The sequence below is a fragment of the Trachypithecus francoisi genome, unplaced genomic scaffold (assembly GCF_009764315.1).
Source record: "Trachypithecus francoisi isolate TF-2019V2 unplaced genomic scaffold, Tfra_2.0 Lachesis_group20, whole genome shotgun sequence".
Taxonomy (NCBI): Eukaryota; Metazoa; Chordata; class Mammalia; order Primates; family Cercopithecidae; genus Trachypithecus; species Trachypithecus francoisi.
In genome coordinates, this window is record NW_022681466.1 from 67,289,879 (window position 1) to 67,316,483 (window position 26,605).

The 26,605-nt window shown below is 54.8% G+C and overlaps 1 protein-coding gene across 2 annotated transcripts; it reads right to left on the minus strand.

The window, feature by feature from the left end:
* KIF1C (kinesin family member 1C) lies at positions 1-26,563 on the minus strand. Of its 2 annotated transcripts, none has more exons than XM_033184948.1 (23): positions 26,318-26,563; positions 24,496-24,616; positions 24,112-24,244; positions 23,622-23,698; positions 23,070-23,249; positions 22,347-22,412; positions 21,833-22,011; positions 21,632-21,743; positions 20,793-20,870; positions 20,570-20,635; positions 20,411-20,486; positions 19,832-19,910; positions 19,475-19,620; positions 17,852-18,021; positions 17,593-17,672; positions 17,393-17,468; positions 11,024-11,103; positions 10,094-10,188; positions 4,659-4,742; positions 4,030-4,216; positions 3,829-3,901; positions 2,011-2,628; positions 1-1,231 (listed from the first exon to the last, which is right to left on the minus strand). In XM_033184948.1, exons 3-23 carry the CDS (start codon positions 24,215-24,217, stop codon positions 548-550), a joined length of 3,312 nt encoding a protein of 1,103 aa, XP_033040839.1. In that variant the 5' UTR covers positions 24,218-24,244; positions 24,496-24,616; positions 26,318-26,563; the 3' UTR covers positions 1-547. The 2 variants fall into 2 exon arrangements, with proteins under 2 accessions (XP_033040839.1, XP_033040840.1); XM_033184949.1 differs by lacking the exon at positions 26,318-26,563 and adding an exon at positions 25,418-25,446.
* Positions 26,564-26,605: the final 42 nt, after the last annotated feature.

A 26,605-nucleotide genomic window follows, 5' to 3' on the forward strand; every position in this document is an offset into this window, starting at 1 on the left:
TCCCTGTTCACTATCTTTTATTAAAGGGGCCACATCCTCATGGGACTCCAGCCACACCAGTCAGGTCCCCCAAATATAGCAGGAGGCCTGGAAGAGGAGGGGAATGACTTATGATCCTACCATGCCTCCCTAGAAACAGAAACCACCACAGACAGACAGACAGACGGACAGGGGCTGGGGAGAACTTGCCTCACTCTGTCCTCTCCCCCTTTCCCCTACTTGAAAAGAAAGTCAAACACTGGCTACGCAGCACCCCAGCCCCCCACCCCACCCATAGCAGCGTTTGTGGGACCCACCCCCTTGCGAGGGGTGGCCCCGAGGCAGCTTCCTCTCTCTCTTCACTTTGGTTTGCTCCTGGCAACTCCGTGCCCTCGTCCTTTCCTCAGCCTCCAGCTCGGCCTCCCCCGCGTCTTCTATCACCTACTCGGACCTTCTCTCTCGTCTCCTGGGCCTCCCCGCCCCAGCGCTTCCGGGGAAGCAGCGTCTCAGGCGTCTTCCCTTCTCCTAGCAAGGGGCCCCACCAGGCCCTCTGCCCAGGATGTGGGACTCACACAGCTGCCCCACTCTCCTTGAGGTCAGGGGCAGAGCGCTGCCGTCTCATTCGTGGGGGAGTAGTGTATGGGGGGTAGCGGGGCCCTTGGGGCCGCTGGGCTGGGTAGGGTTGGGGTGCCTGGGGATGAGAGTTGTGCTTTTTGGGCTGGAAGTGCTGGGGCTCAGGCTGTGCAGAACCCGCTCCCCGGGATCGGCCCCCTCCGTCCAGGGAGTTCCTGCGGGGATGGTGGGACCTTCGGGGACTCGGAGGCCTGCGGGCAGGGGTGGTTGGAGGGGGAGCGGCCTCCTCAGAGGGTTGGGGCGGAGCCGGAGCCTCCCCGCTCCCCATCCCTGGCCAAGACTCCCGGTGCTGGGGGTTGCTCTTGAAGGGAAAGCGTAGCTTGCAGTCGTGAGGGGGCACGAAGCGGGCTGGGGGCCTGCGCAGCCCCCCGCCCCGGCCCCCAGAGCCCTGCAGTCCCTGCAGCCGTAGCTGCTCCTGCTTAAGCCAGCGAAGACGACCACGACGGAAGGCAGGGTCCTCCTCCATGAGCCGTGACACCCGCTCCCAGCTTGACAGTGGTGGCGAGGGGGGCCGGGCTGACGGCATGCGGTCACTGGGGGCTGCCTCCTCTGCTGCCTCTGATCCCTCCGGGGGGGCCCAGGGGACCTCACCACCTTCTTCATTCTCATCCTCATGATCCTGGGAGGGAGGAGTGAGAGGAAAGGAGAAGGGATGTGAGGAGAGGTGAATCCTCAGGACCTGTGGATTCAAGAGGGACCGGGAGTGGCTGGAGGTCAGAGGGTCTGGAGAAAAGCCTGGAGATAAGGAAGCTCGAAAAATAGGGGTTTAGGGCCGGGCGTGGTGGCTCACGCCTGTAATCCCAGCACTTTGGGAGGCTGAGGCAGGCAGATTACAAGATCAAGAGATCAAGACCATCCTGGCCAACATGGTGAAACCCCATCTCTACTAAAAAAAAAAAAAAAAAAAAAAAAAATTAACCGGGCATGGTGGTGCACACCTGTAGTCCCAGCTACTCAGGAGGCTGAGGCAGAATTGCTTGAACCCGGGAGGCAGAGGTTGCAGTGATCTGAGATCGTGCTACTGCACTCCAGACTGGCAACAGAGGGAGACTCTGCCTCAGAAAACAAAACAAAACAAAAAAACCCTGCACACTTTGTATCAGTGGGTCTTAAACTTCGCTGTACTTCAGGAACACCCAGAGCTTATTACAAATGCAGATTTGTCCCCAAAGACGTGGATTCAGTAGGTCTGGGGTGGAACCCAGGAATCTGCATTTTTGATTAGCAGTCTGGTGACAGGGAGGCATGTGGTTCATAAACGATATTGAAAAAAACTGCGCTATACTTCAATGAAATTTTTTCCAGACTCGGGGAAGGTTAGGCTCTGAGATGGAAGGTTCAGACTCCGAAAGGGAAGAGCTGAGGGAGGAGAGAAGGGAGGGAGAAGGCCGGACCTACCTGGGCCAGGGGGATGACCCTCTCCATGCGGAGCATGCGGTCCCGCAGGGCCTGCAGCTCCCGGTCCTTGCTGCTGTTCTGCAGCTTCACCTCCTGCAGAATGCCCGTCAGCTTGTCGATGTGGGCCCGGAGGTCCTCCACCTCTGCCCCTCGGGCTCCCTCCTCACTGCCACCACCACTGCCAGGTCCACCTCCTTCCTCCTCGCCCACAGTGTCCCAGACATCCCGGGCCACGGCCCTCCAGGCATCTCCGGGGCCCTCCGGCTTGCCATAGGTGCGACACAGCTCCCGCATCTTGAGGGCAGCCAGGGCCTCAATCTCAGCCCGCCCGTGGCGGAAGTCAGCCAGGGCCACCTCGTAGCAGATCTCCTTCACGGCCTGCATCTTCAGGTCAGCCATGGTGGCCCAGCGGGGGTCTTTGCCCTGCAGCCTCCGTCGCTGGGGGATCTGATAAACCCTGCGAGGGGCCCTGCGTTTGCCACTGCTGGGCAGGCCACAGCGTTTGACAATGGTCTGGACTGTGGTGGGAGGCAGCTGCTCTCGCAAGGAGGAGATGAGTCGCCAGCTCTCTTCACAGGAGCGCTTGTCAGAGTCATCCCCGCTGTCTGAGTCCGCATACTGGGGCCAGAGAAAGAGGAAGAGAGGGCTAAGGACATCCAGAGTCCATGTGTCACTAAGGACACTGGAAACGCACCCATCAGGGAGCCTGGGTTCAAGTCCTGCTCCATCCCGACAGCACACCCTTGGGCAGACTGCTTAATCTCTGCTCCTCTAGACAACAGAGATAATGACGGTATCTACCTCCCAGATCTATTTAGAGTACTTAGAACCATGGCTGGCATGGAGAAAGTTACCGTAACTATTAGCTGTAGCTAATCAAGTGTGGAACTTTGTGAAAGACTTAAAAGACCACGGAGGGGTGGTGGCTCATGCCTACAATCCCAGCACGTTGGAAGGCCAAGGCAGGAGGATCGCTTGAGCCCAGGAGCTGAAGACCAGCCTGGGCAACGTAGTGAGACCACCATCTCTACAAAAAAATAAAAAAACCAAAACAAATGTAGCCAGGCATGGAAGTGCACACCTGTAATCCGAGCTACTCAGGAGGTTGAGTTGGGAGGATTGCTTGAACCCAAGGAGTTCGAGGCTGCAGCGAGCTATGATCAAGTCACTGCACTCCAGTCAGGGTGACAGAGCAAGATCCTGTCTCAAAAACAAAACAGAAAGTCCATGGCCAGGCGCGGTGGCTCACGTCTGTAATCCCAGCACTTTGGAAAGCCAAGGCGGGCGGATCACGAGGTCAGGAGTTCAAGACCAGCCTGGCCAACATGCTGAAACCCTGTCTCTACTAAAAATACAAAAATTAGCCGGGCGTGGTGGCGGACTCCTGTAATCCCAGCTACTGGGGAGGCTGAGGCAGGAGAATCGCTTGAAACCAGGAAGCAGAGGCTAGTGAGCTGAGACTGCCCCACTGCATTCCAGCCTGGGTGACAGAGGGAGACTCCGTCTCAAGAAAAAAAAAAAGAACAATCTTAAAAGCAACACAGGTGGTACTTGGATATGGTGAAAATCATAAACTTGGCACGATCAACTGGAGTATGGGAAACCCTGGTCAACTGGAGGAATCTTCCTTCCTTCCTCACAACGGATTCCTCCTGTAGTCACATCTCTCTCCTGGCTTTTTCCTTTCGGACCCTTCCCCTTACCCCATGCCCACTTCCTTCCCACTCTGGCTCTGCATCTGCAGTGAGCACTGCACTCGGACTCAGGCTTGCCGCTCATCCGCCCGTCAGCCCATCTCCAGCTCCTGCTGCCCCTCACCAGTCGCTGCTGCTCCAGCAGAAGATCAGCTTCTTCCTTTTCTTTCCTGTACTGATTCTCCAGATCCTGCAGCCTGGGATTGGGCGGGGAGGGAAGGAAGAGCAACCTTGGTGAGGTACCTGACAAGAGGAGGACACGGGCCCAGAGGCCTGGGAGGGCCGGCCTAGAGGGCCGTGGGGCACGTGGGCATCCCCCTCGCACCTCTTCTCCATTTCCAGCTTGATGTCGATGCCTTGCTGCTCCAGCAGTTCCTTCTGGGCAAAGTTCCAGTCGACTGGCTCAGAGGGCGGTCCTGGGGGTGGGGGGACCCCTCGTTCCCGTTCCAGCCTCGCCTGCTCCGGGTGGTTGAAGCGGAAAACGTGGTTCTTTCCCATCACAATCCTATTCCCTAGAGATGGGAGGAGGGAAAAGTAAACTCGCTCCCCAACAGCACCAAACCCATCCCTACACCCAAGGCAAAGAGGATCTAGCACAGGGGCTGTGACACCCTCTCTTCCATCACCCCAAGTCTGAGGGCAGTTGGAGCCTATGCTCCCCTGGCTGACACCCAGGGACCAACTCCATTCCTGTCAGCCAAAGGGAATTGCGAGAGCTTGGCATCCTCTTCCTGTTCCCTGGGGCAGCAGGAGAAACCAAGACCTGACTCCTTGACCTTCGCTTCCCAGTTCCTTCTTTATATCCCTGTGCTATTTCTGATGTATTTCAGGGTCCCTGTGCTATTTCTGATGTATTTCAGGGTCCTCCTCTAGGATGCACCCAGAAGGCCCTCCCTTGAGACTTCCTCCACACAGCCAGGCCCCAGAACCCTCACTCTGCCACACATCTTCTACCTGACTTCAGCACCAGCGGCTCCGTCACAAGCTTCCCATTCACATATGTCTCAGCTCCTTCACAAGGCTCCAGAGTGACCACCACTGAACGGAAGGGCAGAGGAAGGGGAAAAATTAGACCCTGGAGGAAGGTGGGTCATGGTCACAGATTCCCACCTTGCCTTACCCTGAAAAACCACACATGCACCACCAGTCCCACCCGCAGTACCTGTGGGGGGTGCCATGGCCCCTCTGGTGGCAGGCAGCACAGGAAAGGAAGAGCAGAAGGAGGGTTAGAGCCCCAACTACAATTCCCAGAAGCCTCTGCAGTGGCTCCTGACTCACCCACCTCTACCCTCCCCAGCAGCAGCTTCAAAAACCAATAATTGTCAAAAGGATTCATTCCTCATGTTTAACTGCTCAGAGGCCTGTCATTTCTGCCTTCCAGATGTCCATTTCTACCTTTCCCACTGACGTTATCCCTGGTGGGGCCTGGGTTTCTCCAGCAGGCTTGTAGCCCACCTCTCTGCCTCATGCATCTTGCAAACTGCTGCCTGACTCACCTTCTCAAGACACAGCTGACATATGACAAGAGAAAGTCAACCCAACCCAAACATCCATCAAGCTGCTCCTCAGTACAAATCACTGAGCCTGCCAGTTTCTGGGGACACGAAGATGCATGAGGCAACTCCCCGCCCTCAAGGAGCAGTGGCCATTGCCACAGAGGAACCCTGGTTTCCCAAAGGCCCAGGCTCTGCAGCTCCTTAGCCAGGGATGCTGAACAAGTCAATTTAACTTCTGTGATATTCTATAAGGTGGGATAATGAAGTCTGAATGAAGAGTTGTTAGAAGGCCCAAATAAGTAAACTATAAAATAACATGCAAACGTTTTATTATTACAACACTTATACTAGAAGTAATAGAGAAACACAGAAACTGGGATGAACGATAACATCAGGCAGGGATGGGGAGAACGGATGCTGCTGGGAGAACAAGGAGAGCAGAGGACTCAGCGTAGGGGCAGAGGACAGGAAATGAGCCAATGCAAAGAGAGACTCAGAAGACGGGGAGAGAGGCAGCCAAGGGCATCACAGTGGCTCAGGGCAACGGCGGCAGCAGGAATGGACAGCAGGATGGGATGCGGGTGCCTAGAGGGGGTGCCATCTATCCCCACCTTTTCTTCATTTCCATCATGCCCCAAAATTCATTTATTGATTTAAACCCAAATATACCACACTCCTACTATCTTCCAAACACGATTTTGTTAGGTCTTAGAAATACAGTGGTGATATAAAACAAAAAATTCCTGCTCTCATAGACCTTACTTCCGGCTAGTAAGACAGACAATAAACAAGATACTCTAAAGTCATTTAATCGTGATGGTTTTTTTTTTTTTTTTTTTTTTTTGAGATGGAGTTTCGCTCTTGTTGCCCAGGCTGGAGTGCAATGGTGCGATCTTGGCTCACTGCACCCTCTGCCTCCTGGGTTTAAGCAATTCTCCTGCCTCAGCCTCCTGAGTAGCTGGGATTACAGGCATGTGCCACCACACCCAGCTAATTTAGTATTTTTAGTAGAGATGGGGTTTCTCCATGTTGCCCAGGCTGGTCTCTAACTCCCGACCTCAGGTGATCCACCCACCTCAGCCTCCCAAAGTGCTGGGATAACAGGTGGGAGCCACCGTACCCGGCCAGATGCCATTTATTAAAACTAAAAAAAGAGGGAAAAAAAGGCATTTAATTCTATTAATTTTTTTTTTTTTTGAGACGGAGTCTTGCTCTGTCGCCTGGGCTGGAGTGCAGTGGCCGGATCTCGGCTCACTGCAAGCTCCGCCTCCCAGGTTTACGCCATTCTCCTGCCTCAGTCTCCGGAGTAGCTGGGACTACAGGCGCCCGCCACCTCGCCCAGCTAGTTTTTTGTATTTTTTTAGTAGAGACGGGGTTTCACAGTGTTAGCCAGAATGGTCTCGATCTCCTGACCTTGTGATCCGCCCGTCTCGGCCTCCCAAAGTGCTGGGATGACAGGCTTGAGCCACCGTGCCCGGCCCTCTATTAATATTTTTAAAAGTAGATAATCTAAAGTCCTCTCTAAAGAAGGGAGTTGGGGCCGGGCGCGGTGGCTCAAGCCTGTAATCCAAGCACTTTGGGAGGCCGAGACGGGTGGATCACGAGGTCAGGAGATCGAGACCATCCTGGCTAACACGGTGAAACCCCGTCTCTACTAAAAATACAAAAACTAGCCGGGCGAGGTGGCAGGCGCCTGTAGTCCCAGCTACTCGGGAGGCTGAGGCAGGAGAATGGCGTAAACCCGGGAGGCGGAGCTTGCAGTGAGCTGAGATCTGGCCACTGCACTCCAGTCCCGGCGACAGAGCGAGACTCCGCCTCAAAAAAAAAAAAAAAAAGAAGGGAGTTGGGTTGGGCGCAGTTGCTCATGCCTGTAATCCCAGCACTTTGTGAGGCCGAGGCAGGTGGACTGCTTGAGCTCAGGACTTTGAGACCAGCCTGGGCAACACATTAAAACCCTGTTTGTACAAAAAGTACGAAAATTAGCCAGGTGTGGTGGTGCAGGTCTGTAGTTCCAGCTACTCAGGAGGCTGAAGTGGGAGGATCGCTTGAACCCAGGAGGTTGAGGCTGCAGTGAACCATGATCGTGTCACTGCACTCTAGCCTGGGCAACAGGGTAACACCCTGTCTCAAAAAATAAAAACGAAAATGAAAATAAAAAGAGGGTATAGGTGTTATGGCGGGTAAGTGGGGCTGGGTGAGAAGACTGCTCCAGCTTGGCCCAGGCAGCCTTACCCTGAACCCATGATAATCTGACAGTCCAGGGCAGAGTTCACAGCACAGCCCCTGGTGCCTTCCATCCTGTGTCTAAATCCAGTTCTGCCATTTTGTGTGCTATTTTGCAAATCACCTAACCCCCGAGAGTCTCAGTTCTCTCACCTGTGAGCTGTGTGAGAAAATGCAGATGCACAGAGTAGATGGTTAGTAAAAACCACTCTTCTACATCTGTACCTGTCTGTGCTGCCCCGTCCTCTCTGCCTGTCTCTGGCCAGGACTTAAATCTGCTGTTAAGAACCGAGGCCCAGGCCGGGCACGGTGCCTGTAATCCCAGCACTTTGGGAGGCTGAGGTGGGAGGATCACAAGGTCAGGAGTTCAAGACTAGCCTGACCAACATGGTGAAACCCTGTCTCTACTAAAAATATAAAAGCAGCCGGGCGCGGTGGCTCACGTCTGTAATCCCAGCACTTTGGGAGGCCGAGGCAGGCGGATCATGAGGTCGCCAGATCGAGACCATCCTGGCTAACACGGTGAAACTCTATCTCTACTAAAAATACAAAAAATTAGCCAGGCGTGGTGGCGGGCACCTGTAGTCCCAGCTACTCGGGAAGCTGAGCCAGAAGAATGGCGTGAACCCAGGAGGTGGAGCTTGTAGTGAGCTGAGATCGCGCCACTGCACTCCAGTCTGGGTGACAGAGCAAGACTCCAATTCAAAAAAAAAATACATATATATATACACATATATATATACACACACACACACACATATGTAAAAATTAGGGCTGGGTGTGGTGGCTCACACCTGTAATCCCAGCACTTTGGGAGGTCAAGGCGGGCAGATCACCTGAGGTTGGGAAGTCGAGACCGACCAACATGGAGAAACCCTGTCTCTACTAAAAACACAAAATTAGCCAGGTGTGGTGGCACACACCTGTAATCCCAGCTACTCAGGAGGCTAGGTAGGAGAATTGCTTGAACCCAGGAGGTGGAGGTTGCAGTGAGTCAAGATCATGCCACTGCACTTCAGCCTGGGTGATAGAGCAAGACTCTGTCTCAAAAAAAAAAAAAAAAAAAAAAAAAAAGCTAACCATACAGGCCCCAGGTCCCTCGTTCCCTGGAACGTGTTAGGCCAAGCACTCCTAGGTCTCTGAGGCACAACGCACACACCAGGTCCAAGCTGACAGACGGTACATGTGTACCAAGTCCTGCCTCCCCGCCCAACTCATTTTCACAGAGACTTTGCTTGAGTTTATGTGAACCCAAATCATTCTATTTTTTTAAAAGTGTCAGAACTAAAACAAACTGGCGACCTCAAAAATATACCTCAGCAGGTGCAGTGGCTCATGCCTGTAATCCCAGGGCTTTGGGAGGCCGAGGCAGGCAGATCACCTGGGGTCAGGAGTTTGAGACTAGCCTGACCAACATGGTGAAACCCCGTCTCTATCAAAAATACAAAAACAGCCTGGCGTGGTGGCATGTGCCTGTAATCCCAGCTACTCAGGGGGTTGAGGCAAGAGAACCACTTGAATCTGGGAGGTGGGGGCTGCAGTGAGCCAAGATCATGCCACTGCACTCCAGTCTTGGGAAGACAGCGAGACTCCATCTCAAAAAAAAAGGCCGGGCGCAGTGGCTCACGCCTGTAATCCCAGCACTTTGGGAGGCCGAGGCAGGCAGATTATCTGAGGTAAGGAGTTTGAGACCAGCCTGACCAACATGGAGAAACCCCGTCTCTACTAAAAACACAAAATTAACCAGGCATGGTGGTGCATGCTTGTAATCCCAGCTACTCAGGAGGCTGAGGCAGGAGAATCGCTTGAACCTGGGAGGTGGAGGCTGCAGTGAGCCCAGATAGCGCCGCTGCACTCCAGCCTGCACAACAAGAGCAAAAACTCCGTCTCAAAAAAACAAAAACAAAAAGAAAAAGAAACCTCGGCAATCGTAGCTGGATTAAAGCAGGTTTTCCACAGGGATAAGTTCCGATATTCAAATACAGGTTTTTATTTAAAAAGGATCACGATGCTAGTTTTCATTAACAAGATCAAGAAGGGCAGGATCTTCTCTTCAGCAAAATCCCACCCTCTGGCTCACCAGTGTTCCATTTCTTTTTTCTTCTTCTTTTTTTTTTTGAGACGGAGTCTCGCTCTGTCACCCAGGCTGGAGTGCAGTGGCTGGATCTCAGCTCACTGCAAGCTCTGCCTCCCGGGTTTACGCCATTCTCCTGCCTCAGCCTCCCGAGTAGCTGGGACTACAGGCGCCCGCCACCTGGCCCGGCTAATTTTTTGCATTTTTTAGTAGAGACGGGGTTTCACCGTGTTAGCCAGGATGGTCTCGATCCCCTGACCTTGTGATCCGCCCGCCTCGGCCTCCCAAAGTGCTGGGATTACAGGTGTGCGTGAGCCACCGCGCCCGGCCAGTGTCCCATTTCTACCTTGGGACCCTCACCAGTTCCTAAGCATGCAGTAGTCTGCCCTCTCAGGGTGAGTGCAGAGGGCCAGGCCTGGGGTCTTCCTCCGTTCATACCATGAGCCTGAAGCCCCTCTGAGGACAAGACCGCATCCCCTCTTTATATGGCCGCACTCCCTGGTGCCCGACCCAGACCTCTGTGTTCAGTGTCTGGGGTGGAACATGGGGGCCTCTCTGTCTCCCTGTCTGGCCTCTCTCACCCCCTCAGCCATTACCTTCTCCATCTGGCTGGGGGATGCTCCGGAAGAGACAGTGTTGCTCCCGAATGAACTGTCCGGTCAGCTTGATGTCCACATCTACCTGGCCGACCCTGGGGAAGCAGCGGCCAATGTGTGTGAGCATACGCCAGACTTTAACCAAGCCCTGAACACTAGTTTATCCAACTCAATGAGCCAAGCAAATTACTCCCATTTCACAGATGAGGAAGCAGAGGCTCAGGGAGGAGAACTGGTATGCCCAGGGTCATTGCGGTGGGCAGTGGAGATGCTGGGATCAGAGCCCAGGTCTGCCTGACTCTGAAGCCATGCTCTTAGTCACCAAGTTATACAGGAAAGGGGAAAAGCAAACCTGGGAGAAAGGGGCACCCTCAGCCACAGGTCTCCACCCATCCTTAGGCTGATGATCCTGAGAGCTCACTCCCTACCCAAGATGCTCATCAAGGACAGCCACAAATGCCTGTGGTGGGAGGGGAAGGGCACCCTCACCCTTTTAGGGCAAGCACCGAGCCCCCAGGACTTCGTAATACCAGCCCAAGGAGCCACCTGCCTTTAGCTGCCCAGCCCGCAACCACACAGACCAGGCCATGTTTCCCTTCCCCCGCCCCCAGGGAAGGCCCTAGCAAGGAAGACCAAGGCAACGGCACCGGGGCTAAGAATGCAGGCTCTACGCTTCCCAACTCTATGCCCCAGCACAAAAGGATGTCTCGCCCCAACCAAACTGGCAGGTGGCGGCAAGACAACCACTGGGAAGGCAGCTCAGCGACTTCTCTTGAAGCTGGGAGAGCATGCAGGGCTGCGGAGGCAGCTGTTTAGAGATCGGAGGTATCTCCAGGGACCACCGGGGAAGGGAGACACCAATGTGGCCAACCCCCTGCAGCCACACCCCAAAAGCAGAGGCTGCCCCCTAGGTTGCTGGGTACACGCTACCTGGTGACGCCATCTTTGATGTGGTAGAGCAGACACTCAGACATCAGAGGGTCTTCGTTCAGGTTCACCAGGTGGGGAGTCTAAGGTGGGAGAGAAAGGTGGTCAGGGGGAGCCAGCCACGGCTGCTATGGAAAGGAAGAAACGGAGCGGTGGAAGGAGACACCCCTCCAGGCCTGGCACTGCCAGCTGCATCCCCTCACTCTGGAGAGCTCTCTTGCCCTCTGTGCTCCTCCCATCGTCATCCTTCCACCCTGAGGATCACATTGGTTCTTTGGTTCCCACCTCTCACACCAGCCGCCTTCGGCACAGCCTGATCCACCCTCTCCTCACACAAGGGGCCTACAAAAATTGCCCCACCCATCCAGCTGTGTCCTGGTCAGCAACCCTTCCCAAGGCCTGTCTCTTCAGAAGCACTCGACCCACCAGGCTTCCTGACCAGAAGTCCCGGAACCCCCTGCATTTTCTTCCTCTTCCCTATATTCCTCTGTCTCAGGTCCCATCATTTCTTTCCTCAAAATGTACCTTGCAGCTTCTGGAGAGTTGGGGGAGACTGAGTGAGCAGACCGGTGCTCCACACCTTTCATCAACCTTGAATTTCCTACACACATGAATTACTTTCACAATTTAAAAATAAAAAGTGTCGCTTCAACTTAAAAGCAAATGGAACTAACATGTTTCTTGAAGCGGACTCCCTGACTCTTCCCCAGTGACTACCTCTCCCTGGACTGCGTCACCTCAAGCCTGGGTCCCTGCAGTGCCTGCCTGGGGCTGTCCTTGCCTGAGCCCCCCAGCCAAGACCGTCCTGAGTGACTGTCATGCTACTCTGTGCTGAAAACCCAGCCCATTCCCTTCTCCCAAGCACCTTCTCCTGACTTGAATCTGTTACGACAGCCCTGCCCTTGCTGGGCAATACTCTGGGTGGCATACAGGCCTTGCTGCTCCTATACCCGTTCATGCCACTGCTGCCACACCTGAGGAAGTCTCCCTTCCTGCCAGCTGCTGCCCCCTTACATACCTGTCCATCCCTGGGCACCACCCTGTCCCAGGCCCACCTGCCTTCCTGCCACCCCTCAGGTCTCCCAGCTTCCTGCGCACACCTCGCTATGGCATGGCTTTGCGTCTCTGCTGAGACCTCTCCAGCTGGAACCCCAGGCCCGCAGGACTTGAGCCTGCTTTTTCCCCTGACATCCCTGGGCCTCCTCCACGTCCCGGCTCTAGTCCACCTGTCCAAGCCCCCCTCCCAGGCTTCTCTCCCAGGCTCTGGACTTCCACTCAGCGAACCCCTGAGCACTCACTCCAAAGCAGGCCTCCTGTGTCCCTGACCGCCAGTGTCCCCAACAACAGCCCCCCTCCCACCCTGCCCCCACCTGCCAAAATCATTCACTTCCTTTACATTCCTCCCAGTCTGTCTGAAATGTACCTTCCTCCAGGAAGTTTTCCTGAGCCTTCCATCAGAACACAAGACCCCTGCCTCTGCTGCAGAAGGACTAACTGTGGCCTTTCCACCTCACCCTGGTGAAGCACTAGGCGGGGTACAGAGATGAGTCAAGCCCAGGCACTGCTGTCCAGTCGGTCAGGAAATCAGAGTCAGCTAGGGGAGGTGAGGCTTGGCGTGGAAACACCATTACAAGTGGGACACGGATGCCTCACGGGGGGAGTTTCTGATCGTCTCATGCTCTTGCTTAAGTTCATGTGTTCATTCATTTGTTCCCAGGGGGTTGAGTGCCTCTGTGTCCTGGGAGGGACTCACATGCAAAGAGGAACAGAGTGAAGAACTGTGGGATTTCATGGCCGGGCGCGGTGGCTCAAGCCTGTAATCCCAGCACTTTGGGAGGCCGAGACGGGCGGATCACGAGGTCAGGAGATCGAGACCATCCTGGCTAACACAGTGAAACCCCGTCTCTACTAAAAATACAAAAAAAAAAAAAAAACTAGCCGGGCGAGGTGGCGGCGCCTGTAGTCCCAGCTACTCGGGAGGCTGAGGCAGGAGAATGGCGTAAACCCGGGAGGCGGAGCTTGCAGTGAGCTGAGATCCGGCCACTGCACTCCAGTCCGGGCGACAGAGCGAGACTCCGCCTCAAAAAAAAAAAAAAAAAAAAAAAAAAAAAAGAACTGTGGGATTTCAAGGGGACCAGGACTTAACGGAAGGGCAACACGGGAGCCGGCCTTTGAGGACGAGGAGGGCGTGGACATGCACAAGGAAGAGCGCTCCAGGAGAAAGCAGCCTGGACAGAAGCACGGAGGCAGAAAGCACAGGGTAGAGAAGGGAAACAGCATGGAGTCAAACCTGTTTCTCTGGGAGCCACCTGAACACTCAAGAGCCCAAAGCTGTGTCCCCCCCGGGGGTCTGTGTATCCTGTGCATCCGCCCTTCGCCCAATGCTCCAAGGATCACCCCTGCGACACTTCTCCTGAGAGACACCCATGTCCTTCCCTGCGCTGCAGTGTCAGGCCTGCTCTGGGACTGGCAAACACTGATGGGCTCCCGAAGCGGAAAAAAATCTATCCCTGGGAGAGGGAACACGATTTGGGGCAGTGCTTTTTAACTTTTTCTTCAGCCCTATAACTCTTTGTTCAAAATGAAACCTTCTCTAGAAGCCGAGGACATCAAGCAGATAAGCAAGAAGCCGCTCAGGCCCAGGGTGGGGGTGGGAGCCCCGGGGTCTGGTCCTGTCCCTCTCCTCAGCCCCTGAGAAGGAAGCTCAGAACCAGGTTTGAACACCACTGATTCAAGCAATCCTTAGCCCCGGTCGGGGTGGGTCTTAGCAAGAGGGGACTCCCTCCAAGACAAACTACAGTTGTTTTCCTCTAGGACCCAACCATTCCCTGTTTGAGCTATCCACACCAAACCCATTTCCCCCATGAGTCTAACAGTTCTCTCTTCTGGCTTCAGACCACATGGCTTTCAAACATGAGAATAGTTCTTCTTTTTTTTTTTTTGAGACAGAGTCTCACTCTGTCGCCCAGGCTGGAATGCAGTGGCATGATCTCGGCTCACTGCAAGCTCCGCCTCCCGGGTTCACGCCATTCTCCTGCCTCAGCCTCCCCAGTAGCTGGGACTACAGGCGCCACCACCACGCCTGGCTCATTTTTTTTTTTTTTTTTTTGTATTTTTAGTAGAGATGGGGTTTCACCATGTTAGTCAGGGTGGTCTTGATCTCCTGACCTTGTGATCCGCCCATCTCGGCCTCCCAAAGTGCTGGGATTACAGACGTGAGCCACCGTGCCGGGCCCAACCACATGGCTTTCAAACATGAGAATAGTTCATCCTCACCACCTTGAGAAAAATGTAAAAGTGAACTACCCTAAGACAACTTCTCACCAATTGCACTGGCAAAGAGAAAAGTCTTATTAAGCCAGAATGTGGAAAAGGGTGAGGGGAAATGGGCTCTCTTGTATGTTACCCTTGGGAGTATAAATTGGTATGGTTATAATCTTCAGAGGGCATTTTGGCAACATAGATTAAAATTTTACATGGCTACCATTTGATTCAAAATCTACACTTCTAGGAATCTGCTCTACAGACAACACATTTGCAAGACAATGCATTGCAGCCTTTTTTGTAGTATCAAGGAATGGGAAACATGCTGAATGTCCATTAGTGGGAAGCTGGTTAAATACGTTATCCTACACAACAGAATACCCTGACACCGGGGAGAAAAATAAAGGAACCTTTAAAATAAGGTATACAGGCCAAGCGCAGTAGCTCACACCTGTAATCCCAGCACTTTGGGAGGCCAAGGCTGGCACATCATTTGAGGCCAGGAGTTTGAGAATAGCCTGGCCAACATGGCAAAACCCCGTCTCTACCAAAATACAAAAATTAGCCTGGCGTGGTGGCGGGTGCCTGTAATCCCAGCTACTCGGGAGGCTGAGGCATGAGAATCACTTGAACCTGGGAGGCAGGGTTTACACTGAGCCAAGATTGTGCCACTGCACTCCAGCCTGGGTGACAGAGTGTGACTCTGTCTCAAAAATAAATAAATAAATAAAATGAAGTAAAATAAAATAAGCTATGCAACTATAACTATCAAGAGAGGCCGTGAATGTGTGCAAATGTGTATAGTTCTATATAACACATATCTGTACATGTATTATAACATCCCCTAGACAGCATTTCTAGGAGAACATTTTTTTTTTTTTGAGACGGAGTCTCACTCTGTCACCCAGGCTGGAGTGCAGTGGCGTGATCTCTGCTCACGGCAACCTCCACCTCCCGGGTTCGTGCCATTCTCCTGTCTCAGCCTCCCTAGTAGCTGGGACTACAGGCACCCACCACCATGCCTGGCTAATTTTTTTTTATCTTTAGTAGAGACGGGGTTTCATCATATTAGCCAGGATGGTCTCAATCTCCTGACCTCGTGGTCCGCCTGCCTCAGCCTCCCAAAGAGCTGGGATTACAAGTGTGAGCCACCGCACCCAGCCCAAAGAGAATATATTAATAACTCATAATGGGCCGGGCACAGTGGCTTACACCTGTATCCCAAGACTTTGGGACTCCGAAGTGGGTGGATCACAAGGACAGAAGTTCAAGACCACTCTGGCCAACATAGTGAAACCTCATCTCTAATAAAAATACAAAAACTTAGCTGGGTGTGGTGGTGTGCACCTGTAATCCCAGCTACTCAGGAGGCTGAGGCGGGAGAATTGCATGAACCCGGGAGGCAGAGCTTGCAGTGAGCCAAGATCATGCCGTTGCACTCCGGCCCAGGTGACAGTGTGAGACTCTGTCTCAAAAAAAAGAACTCATAATGAAGGCTGCCTCTAAGAGGGGAACTTAAGGGTGGGAAGGATGGAGAGTTACTTTTTTTGTTTTCTGTAACAAAATGCTGTAAACGGAGAGACTTTTCACTGTACACACCCGTTAGAACTATTAGAATATTCTCTCTGGTGTGTATTACCTTTATAAGAACAATTAAAAAATAAAACAAGAACCCCCTTCTTTGGTCTCCAGGCTTTGGCAGGTGGCATCTCTGCAAGCTCTCCAAGGAACAAACCTCCACCCCACCAGTCTCCCACTCCTTTCTGCTTTTTCTCCATCCTTGTGACCGTGGTGGAAGTGGCCCAGCTCCAGGTATGCAAAGGTGGCTGGAAGCCATGCTAAGAGCGCCTGTAGCCCCTCTCTCCACCTAGATGTGGCTGGGTCCCAGAAGAGTCTGACTCCTTCAGAAGGACCCCAAAGCCCAGGGTACCCAGCTCCAGACAAGACCCCAGACAAGCAGCCTGGCCTGCTGCCCATAGCTCTCTCACTCCCTCACTGTGGCTTGGGCCAGGCAAGGCAAAACCCCTCTCCTCTTTTCAGAACAGGGGTTCAGTGATCCCTGCTTGCTTAGTCCCCCAGACGGACCTGACTTTACAAAACAGAGAAGAGCCTTGTTCTGATAACCCATCACCTCTTCCAGGCAGCCCCCAGTGACCCTATCAGGCCCAGAGCACAGTGTATCTGATTTAGGGCCTGATCCTCTGCTGCTTCACACCATGGTCCAACGGGCTGGGCTGGTTCCCTGGTGGAACTGGAAGTTCATGCTCTGCTCAAACTGGCCTCTGCACCATCCCTTCATTGGTATGCACCAGTACAGCGGGGTGGCTGTCTATAACCAGTGTCCTTTCTGACTGGTCAGTCCCTCTGCCGGATGGTTATTAATATTTTGAGTATCATTCCTGCCTCCACCTGAGCCTGACCTCTCCTGCCCTGCTCCTTCCTTCCTTTCAGCAATGATTTATTAGGCACCTAAAACCTGGCGGCAGGCACGCGTTGGGCACTGGCATGTCCCACTCACCCCAACACGTACCCCAGGCTGTTCAATCTCATGTCGGCCCTACTCCTCCATACCCCCCAGGTCCTGTCCATCTTTCAGGTTCCACTTTCCAAACCACCTTCTCCAGGAAACCAGTTGCAGCATAGCTCCAAGCCACATGGGTGCCTCCATCTATAACCAACCCCTCACTGCAGTGGCAACCACTGTTTTACAGCACAGTGCTTACACCTCCTCTATTCCCTTTAGTCTAGTCTTCCCAAGTTATCCTTTTGAAAATAGATTCCTTTAGTTATCTTTTTAAGCATGCACAGAATACAAAACTCAAATGATACAAAAGCATGCACAGTGCCTCAGTCTCTATCCCAACCAATCTCCGATTTCCCAGGTCCTCTCCCTCTCCTGAGGCTGACTGTCAAGTGGCTGCAGGGAAAAGGCAGGGATGACTAGACAACACAGAGAGGAGGTGGCAGGGTGGGGACAGAAATGATGGAGGGACAAGCCAGGGACCTCAAAGGGAGCGATCAGGGACAGCATTCACTACCCTGCACCTGCTGCCTCTTTTCTAAGCATCCAGAGGCTCTCCAAGCCTCCTCGCCCGATTCCTCACTCACCTTCTTTGGAGAGAAGACGCCCACAGTTCCCCCATCCTCCCGGACGGCCACCCCCATCTCAGCCAGCAATGCTTCTCTGTGGGCAGAGGAGAGGCAAATGTCAGTCTTACCTTCACTGCCTGTGACCTCCTTCCCTGTGGGACCTGATCTCCCTCGCGGCCTCCAACTCCTCCCAGGACCCCAGCAGTCAGCCCTCACACCTCTCCATCCTCAAGGCTTCTGTCTTGCGTAGCTTCTCCTCCCACGTCTCGTTCAGCTCAGCTATTATCTTCTCTGTCTCCTGGGAGTATAAGGGTGGGTAGGTTTCAGGATGGTCTGGGACAAGCAGACCCAGGGTAAGGACAATCTACCCTGGGGCCATGCTACTCCTAGAATTCCTTCTTTCTCAAGCTTGACTTTGGAGAAGTAAACTCCCAGGAACGCCCAGACCCCCAGCCCTTGCCAGCTCCAGCTTCCTACCTGTAGCCTCTCCATGGCTTCCTCAGGCCCAATCTGGGGCTCTGAGTTGGGGGAGAATGACGGCTCCAGCTCCCCATTATGTGTGGTGGGTGATGAGGGTGAAACTGGAGCCGGGGGAGATGACACAGCTGGCAGGGCGCTTCCAACACTCCCTTCCTCCGCCTTCAGGCCTGGGAGGGAGACAGGGGAAAAAGAATGAGGCTAAGGAAAGAAGGAGCTGATGAGAGACATCCAGGAGACCAAGAGCTTCACAGAGTGGAGAGCTTGTTACTGAAGAAGGCGGCCAGTCCTTTCCACTATTACATAACTTGCACCATCAGAAAATTTTTAGGTGGGGCCAGGTGTGGTGGCTCACACTTGTAATCCCAGCACTTTGGGAGGCCGAGGTGGGCGGATCACCTGAGGTCAGGAGTTCGAGACCAGCCTGGCCAACATGGTGAAACTCCATCTCTACTAAAATACAAACATTAGTCTGGTGTGGTGACGGGCACCTGTAATTCCAGCTATTTGGGAGGCTGAGGGAGGAGAACCACTTAAACCCAGGAAGCGGAGGTTGCAGTGAGCCGAGACCACACCATTGCATTACAGACAGGGTTTCACATTTGGTCAGACTGGTCACAAACTCCTGACCTCAGGTGATCTGCCTGATCTGGCCTCCCCAAATGCTGAGATTACAGTCATGAGCCACCATGCCAGGCCAAAACCCCCATCTCTACTAAAAACCAAAAATTAGCCAGGTGTGGTGGCGGGCGCCTGTAATCCCAGCTATTCAGGAGGCTGAGGCAGGAGAATCACTTGAACCCAGGAGGCGGAGGTTGAAGTGAGCCAAGATCGAGCCACTGCATTCCAGCCTGGCGACAGAGCAAGACTCCGTCTCAAAAAATTAATTAATTAATTAAAAAGAAATTCTTAGCTGTGTTGAGCTGAAACTGGCCCCACGTCATGTGTGCTGGTGTTTCTAGTTCTGCCCTCTGGGATAAAAAGGTCTTACTGCTTTCTCTTCTGCAAGACAATCCTTCAAATGTTGGAAGGCAAACATCCTAGTTACCTTCTCCTTCTCTTCCCAAGAACACTCATATTCTCTGCACTGTGCCCTCAGCACCCTAACCATCTTCAATGCGATGATCTCCAGACTGAATGCAGGGCCCATTCCTGACCCAGTCAACATGGATTACACATCCAGTGACTTGGACACTGTTTCCATCACCGAGGCTGAGAACGACATGCCAGAAAGCACTCCACTGGAACTGTGACGCTATGGTCCACTTGGACTCTGGTGTTTTACAAGAACTTCTGTCAAGAAAGTTACAGTAGCCTAGCCTCTTCTCAACAATGTACCGTTTGACCTGTAAGTCCAGATTGCCATGTTTTCCTATAACGGTCATTAGTTCTAGGAGCCTGCCAGGTCCCTCTGGATCCTGACTCTCCCCAAGAGCATTAGTCCCTCCCTGTAACATCTGAAGACATACGTCCCCGCTCCACATCTGTGTCCACGTCACTGAGCACATGGAGGGTTTCATCGTGCGTGGTCCCTCCCTGGCTCCAGGACTGGGCAAAGGCAAGGGAGGAGGGATGGGGTGGCCCAAGGGGCATCCCTGAGCTGCCCCTCCCTGGAAACTCGACCTTCCAGAGCAGAGGCTGACAGTCCCTGAGCCATCAGTAGTTCCCGCAGCCGGGCTACTTCCTCCTGCAGCTCTCTGATCAGCCGGGCATTAGGGTCCTCATTGATGATGGCATTGCAGCGGATTTGCTTGGTGCGGTCAGCATACCTGGGTGACAGAAGAGAAGGGTCGGTGAGGCCTGGGTGCATGGGACCCTTGGTCTGCTGTTTCTCCTTCCCTCTCTCCCAGGTCTCAAGATATTGTGGCAGGGCTCGGGCATCTCCCCCGTCTCGTCTCACGAGCAGGGTCCTGAGCAGCTTGCTGAACTCCTGGCACTTTTCCTATGCTGCCCCATCCCTGCTAGAGCCAGAAGCCACACCTGAGGGTGCTGAGAGTCTCCTCGTAATTGATGTCAGCAGGGCTCAGGGCTGCAATCATTGCTGTGCGTGAGTTCCCACCTGTGAATGGAGTGCAGGGAAAAGCTTTAGCTGAGGTAGGGGCTAAGAAAAGTCAGACCGGGTCACGGGGCTGGGGCCCACTGCCCAGGCGGGGGTCTTATAGGGTTACGGTCTGAGGTAGGGGAATCTAGTGGGGTGGAACTAACCATGACATGTGGTTGTGGGAGGGAATGAGGTCAGGGAGATACAGCTGCAGGACAGTCACAGAACCATGGAAGGGGGATGAAGTCAGCAGTGCAGCAGTGGGTATGAGATCAGGGATTGGGGATCAGGGAAGGGTCATGAGTAGCCAGGTCAGTGAGGCCCTTGGCTTGGCGGGAGGGTATGGCCTTGTTCTCAGCATCAGGAAATCTTTGAAGGATGTTCCCTTTGAAGGGTCAGGGGGAGAAGTGAGACAATGGGATTTGGGATTCTCGGCATAGCAAGGGGATTTGTCAGACGTATCAGAGGAGTTTGTGGGATGTGTCAGGGTCAGCAGAGAGAGAGGAAGAGGCCCTCACCCAAATTTTCCTTGAGCAGCCAGGTGAGCACAGAGTCCCTGTAGGGGATAAAATCCGACTTCCGCTTCTTTGATTGCTGGGGAATAAAAAGGTGAAGGAGATTAGGGTGGGTCACCCCCCTTTCCCAAGCCCCTTCTCTTTCCAACACCCAGGTCTCACCATATCTGCAAGGGCCGAGATCACCTTCCCTAGAGTCGTCAGCGACTTATTAATGTTGGCGCCCTCCTGGAAAAGGATAAGGAATGTGGGGATGAGACCCTCCTCTCCCAATCCGATTCATTTCCCCTTCCCACCTCCCCAGTGAGAGTCTCATGTTCCGAATGAAGACCTCCACACACAGCCCAAAACACTGCCCCACAAACCACCCTCTGAAGCCCCTCACCTTCAGGCGCATGCCCCGGGCCCCTGAGGAGTCGGCTCGCTCACTCCCTGCAAGGTCCACCAAACTGATCTTACTGACCTGGGGTCAGAGGAAACAGGCAGGAGATAAGGTGCAGGTGGGGGATGGGGCAGGCAAATCAGGGAAGCACCCAGCAGGAATGTGGGCAGCTGGCAAGGGCTAGAGAGAGCCAGGAGGAGGCGAGGGAGGAGGCCGGGGGAAACAGAATACATGACAACAGTGAGACGGTGGTTACTCACTCAATTACAAATAGCTACAGGCCCACCGCAGGCACGGACAAGGGACACACAGGGGATCCAAGCCCTGTCCTGGGTCTTGTAAGAACAGCCGGGTGCGGTGGCTCACATCTGTAATCCCGGCACTTTGGGAGGCTGAGGCGGGTGGATCACCTGAGGTCAGGAGTTCAAGACCAGCCTGGCCAACACAGCGAAACCTCGTCTCTACTAAAAATACAAAAAAATTAGCCAGGCCTGGTGGCATATGCCTGTAATCCCAGGTACTCGGGAGGCTGAGGCAGGAGAATCGCTTGAACCCAGGAGGTGGAGGGTGCAGTGAGCCGAGATCGCACCACAGCACCACTGCACACCAACCTGGGCGACAGAGCAAGACCCTTAAAAAAAAAAAAAAAAAAGACAAGCAAACAGTAGAGGGGGACAGATTGATCTGATGGGAAAATGGGGTGGGGGTGGGGCAGGGTCATGGAAGGCCTGAGGAGGCACTCAACCCAGCATGGGCAAGGAGGGCCCAAGACCTTCTACCATGTCACTGTCCCTGTTGCCAGGGGAGGTTGCGTCCAGTGCAGGGCCGGGGGGCAGTCTCACCTTCTCCGAGTCCAGCCCAGTGAGCTGGTCATGGCAGCGCTGTGTGAAGACGATGGTAAAGACGGCATGGGATCGGCTGCTGGTCTCATTCATATTGGTGGCAGCCACAGTCCTTGGGGGCAAAGGAAGCAGTCACTGGATCTTGCCTCTCACCTTTCCAACCCTGGCCCCCTTGCCCTCTGCTCCATCAGCCTGCCTCACCGTGCTTTATTTCCACAGTCCATGAGGTCAGCAATGTCTGCGTAGGAGGTCACAGCCAACTTGGACAGGTCCTGCACGTAGGGGCCCAGGATGGGATGCTCCCGGACCCGCAGAGAACCCCGACTCTTGGGGTTCAAGAGGTCTCGTACCCGCTCACAGTAGATCTCCATATAGCTCACCTGAGTGGGAGAAGCAAATGAGAAGTAACAAAACTAGCAACAACAATGACAACGAAACCTAATCTGACTCTACTGGACATGATCCAGGTGACTGCAGCTAATACACAGTGCGAAGCATTCTGCAGATGCTAGCTCAGCGACCTGTCCAACAAGCCAGGAAGTCCGATCATTAGCATCTCCCAGACGAACATACAAAGCTGAAGGACAGAATCACTGCCCCAAAGTCACAGTTTATAACCAGCAGAGCCAGGATTAGATCCCAGGATGTCTGATTTCAGTGATGGCCCTCAGCAGTCTGGACCGCTCTCAGCTCCGCCACCAGGACCCGGGCTTACCTCCACAGAGTAGGATAGCTGAGCACTCTGGTTCTCACTAACGCGAGAGAAGAGGTCCTCACAGAGCTGGAGGGGGACACAAGGAAATACAGAGAAGCTCCTAGTTTAGGGCACACCTGAAGTATCCAGCCATAGGCCAGGCCCAGTCCCAAGTGACCCCATTTAACCCTTGCCACAGCCCTGAGGGAGGGGTTATTCCCATTTCACAGATGGGAAAACAACCTCAGAGAGGTTCCCACTTGCCCAAGAACACAGGCTAGCGTTCAGCCAGCCAGGGTGCAAACCCCAGGCGTCCTGACTCCCAAGCCTGTGTGCCAGGTTGCTATGCTAGACAGCCAGGAACAATTATGGTCAACTCTGTTATCGCAATTGGCGTTTCCAGAGTTAACACTCTGCGATGGTACACAAGCCTGCAGGAGAACCATCCTCACAAATTATTATGAAACTAAGTAAAACAGTAATAAGTGATAACACTGGCGCTCGAACCCAAGACTCACTGATGCCAAAACCTTGCTCTTCTCAATGAGGCTCGTTGCCTCCGATAGGGGCAAAGACCCTCCCACCCCAGTGGGCTGTCCAGCTTGCAGTCAACCTCTATCTCCCATCACCAGCGGCCTCAGAGCCAGGTCTCTGTTCCACAATCCTCAGACCCCATTCCTTCCTTCTTCAAGGGGCAGCTAAAGATGTTCCTGCCCTGGCTGCCGCACCAGGTCCTAGGTGTACCTGGGGCACGATGCCCTGCTGTCCTGGCTCCTGCCGCCCCATCATGGTATAGGATTTCCCAGCCCCGGTCTGCCCATAGGCAAAGATGCACACGTTGTAGCCTTCAAAGGCGTGGAGCAGCATCTCTTCTCCAATGTCCCGATACACCTGCTGCTGAGATGCAAACTGGGGGTCCTCCGCCTAGGACAAAGCGGGGGCAGAGAAAAACAGAAGGAACCCTGGATGTTTTTATCTTTTGTGTCTGTCCCAAGCGTCTTGCTTCCATCACTGATGATTCTCCAAAGGTCCTGTGTGCCCTCCCACCCTCATCATTGTCCTAAATACCCTGAGGATCCTATCCAGCCCCTGCTAGTCCTAATTACCCCAAGGGATTCTGCCTTCCTGTCATGGCCTCAATCACAGCCTAAGGGTCCTACCACCCCCATCCAGGATCATCCTCCCAATTCAGCCTGAATAATCCCCTGGGGGTCCTATTTCTCAACATGTCCCCTCCCCAGGACCTAAATCCACTATCTCTCACTGCCCTGCTCTTCCCCCAGCCCAACAACCCACCGAAGTGTGTGACCAGTAGGAGTAGTCGAAGGTGAAGCTTTTGGGGGCATCCTTGCTCTGTTTAGGATTGATGATGGCTGAGGGGCAGGAGAGGGTAAAGGAAGGAAAGTCAAGGTCAGGTACTCCCAGCCCCTGCCCTTACCAACCCCTGGAATCCAAGCATCCCACTCCTCACCACTGCCCTGACTCATCTCTCCCCTTTAATATTCCCCACCCCCTCCAGCCACCAAAGCTAATTTTGGCTTCCTAGGACCCGCCCCCACTGAGCTGCCTCCCTGGATTGGGCAATGGAGGGCTCCAGGCCAACATTCCCCCTCCCAGAGACTGGGAACACGGGAAAGGCCAGCCTGCCCCAGGCCCCGCCCTTACAATTAGCACCTGCTCTGTGCCCAGCACAGACCTCCTCTTAGTTTGGCCCAGCGGGACTGGCCTATGTGGTGGGCCCGGCCTTCCCTGTCTGTGCCCAGCCAGGCCCCGGGGACTCACTCACAGGTGGTGTTGCCCTGCATGCTGACCACACACTTGGCATCCTGGCTGGTCTCACGGGCGTTAAAGGGCCGAACCCTCACTGCCACTTTCACTGAGGCACCAGCCATGGCTTCAGACACTCCTGCCCTCCTCAGCTGGAGGACAGAGAAAGGAGTGGTGGGGTCAGAGCCACTGGGGGGACCCAGACATTGCCTCCCAGCTTCTTCCCAGAACCAGTCTCTTCACATCTCCCCCAGAGCCACCCAGGCTCTCAAGGACCCAGCTCTGATTCCCCTGACTTTCCTCCCAAATGTCACTGTCTTGAGAGACTCCCAAAGGTATTTCTGCCTCTCTCCCCAGCCATATTCCACCTTGCAGGAAGCTGGGCGGTCTCCCCCAGAGTTACCTGGCGTCCTGGCCCCAGACCAGGGGGGCTGTATCAGTTCTTGCTGCCACTGGCCCTCGTAGGGGGAGCCCCATCCTATTCCTGGGACCTGGCCACACCAGCTGGGGCTCTGGGAGACACCCTGGTTGTGGGGGAAGAGTTGTTAGGAGGGACCGGTGGCTCCAGAGACCTGTCTGGGGTTCCCAGGTTGGAGGGCCAAGGTTGGGGGGAAGAGTAGGAAAAGTATGGACAGCTGCCCCTCTGGAGTGGCGGAATGCAATGTGAATCCAAGGGCAAGGACGGTGATATTTTTATTCCTCATCACTCGCAAGTGTACTGAACGTTCAGATAGAGGACAGAGACAGAAAGAGGCTGGACAGAGGGCAATTCAGAGAGAGGGGCACACGGACAGAGACGTGAGGGTGGCGGGAAGAGAGAGAGGAGGGGTAGAGAGTCACAGACACCAAGAAAATGAGAGAAATAAGACAAAAGGCAAGCCTGAGGTCATGCTATGAAGGAAAGAATGGGAGAGGAAAGGAGAAAGAGATACAGCACAGCAAACACAAGCTGTTAAAGAGGCAGGAACTCCGGGGCCAAAGCACAAACTGGGGGCCCACAAGAGAGATCAGAAAGGAAACTGCAAATGCAAAACCTGTCCTAAAATTTAAAATTCCCCACAGGGTCGGCAAGGGAGAATCCAGTTCCCACCTAAGGCCCACAACCTCCACACCCCAAGCCGGTAGTGCGGATGGGCAAAGTCCAAGGACTGTAGGTAGGGCCCAGGACTGGGATCCACAGGGCCAGCTGTGTGGGCTTTAAGCCCCTTGCCCAGCCCCCAGCACTTCCTCCTCAGGATCCAGGACAATGGGCACGGGAGGGTGGGGTCATCCTGTAGCCATCAGACCAATCCTCAGGGCTCCACCCTTGGGGTGCCCAAAAATACCTGTGTTTGAGGGTAGAGGATCCCTGGGGCCTCCCTGAAAGGGAGAAAGAAAAGGAAAAAGAAGCCGGCTGGCCAGTGCCAGCCCCAGCCTGGGGCTAGTGCTATGGCGTCCACTGCCCTGGGGAAGGTGCCAGGCTGGAGCCCAGGAATGTGGGTGATCGGGTGCCCACACCCTGGGAGGAGAGGCTGAGCAGCCCACGCCCACGGACAACAGGGAGGAGAACCACGAAGAGAAATAAGGGATGCTGAGCCCCCTCCTGTGATCCCTGTGGGCCCCAAACTCCTGTCACACTGGGCCTCCCCTCACCAGCCTTCCTGGGCAGAGCATGGGAGGGTGAGGGACTGGTCTGTCCCAGGACAGGAAGGGAGTAGCTGGAATCACAGAAGCTGGCTCAGGAAGAACAGCCCTGACCCCCCAGACCCTGACCAGGGGAGGGAAGGACACTGGTGGGGACGAGCGATGGTGACGCCGTTGCTGCAGCTAATGGGACAAGGAATGGGGTGGCATGGCTGGGGGCCAGCAGGGTAAGGGAACAGAGGCAGGGACAGGGGTCAGCCGGTGCAGCTGTGAAGGAGCCGTGGGGTACAAGGAGGATACTGGGAGGCTGGGGTGGGGCCGACCGGCCCGAAAGGGAGTCTTGGGCCACCTGCACCTTGCCCACCCGGCAGTTCTCACACAGGTCCCCGCCCGGCCTCTCTGGGCGGCCATGCGGACCGGTCCTCCTGTCTAGCCAGCCGGCGGCCGCCCGGGCCTGGCACCTCGCTGCGCCTCCGCGGAACAAACAGCACATGATCCCGGCTCTCGAGCCTAGATCGCGCCGCCGGACCCCGGCTCCCCGCCCCCCAACCCGGCACATTCCTCCGCGGGCGTCCCTTCCCTCCCCCTTCCCCAGCCCTCACCTCGGCGCGGCTGGGCTCCCGGAACGGCTCGGCGGAGAGGGACAAGCTTTCCAGGAAGCGTGAGGCGGCAGCGGGAAGGATCTGGGGCCGGTTCGAAGCTGCCCCCGCCCCTCGCCGGGTCCCCGGGCGGCGGGCGGCGGACTCGCGCCCCGGGGGCGGCAGCAGTAGCGGCGCCAGCGGCCGGCGCCCGCCCGGGCAGCGCGAGCTGGGGCGGGAGCGAGGGGCGGGGGACGCGCGGGAGCGCGCGGAGGGGCGGGCGCGCGCCGTCCTGGGAAGGAGCCGGGAGCC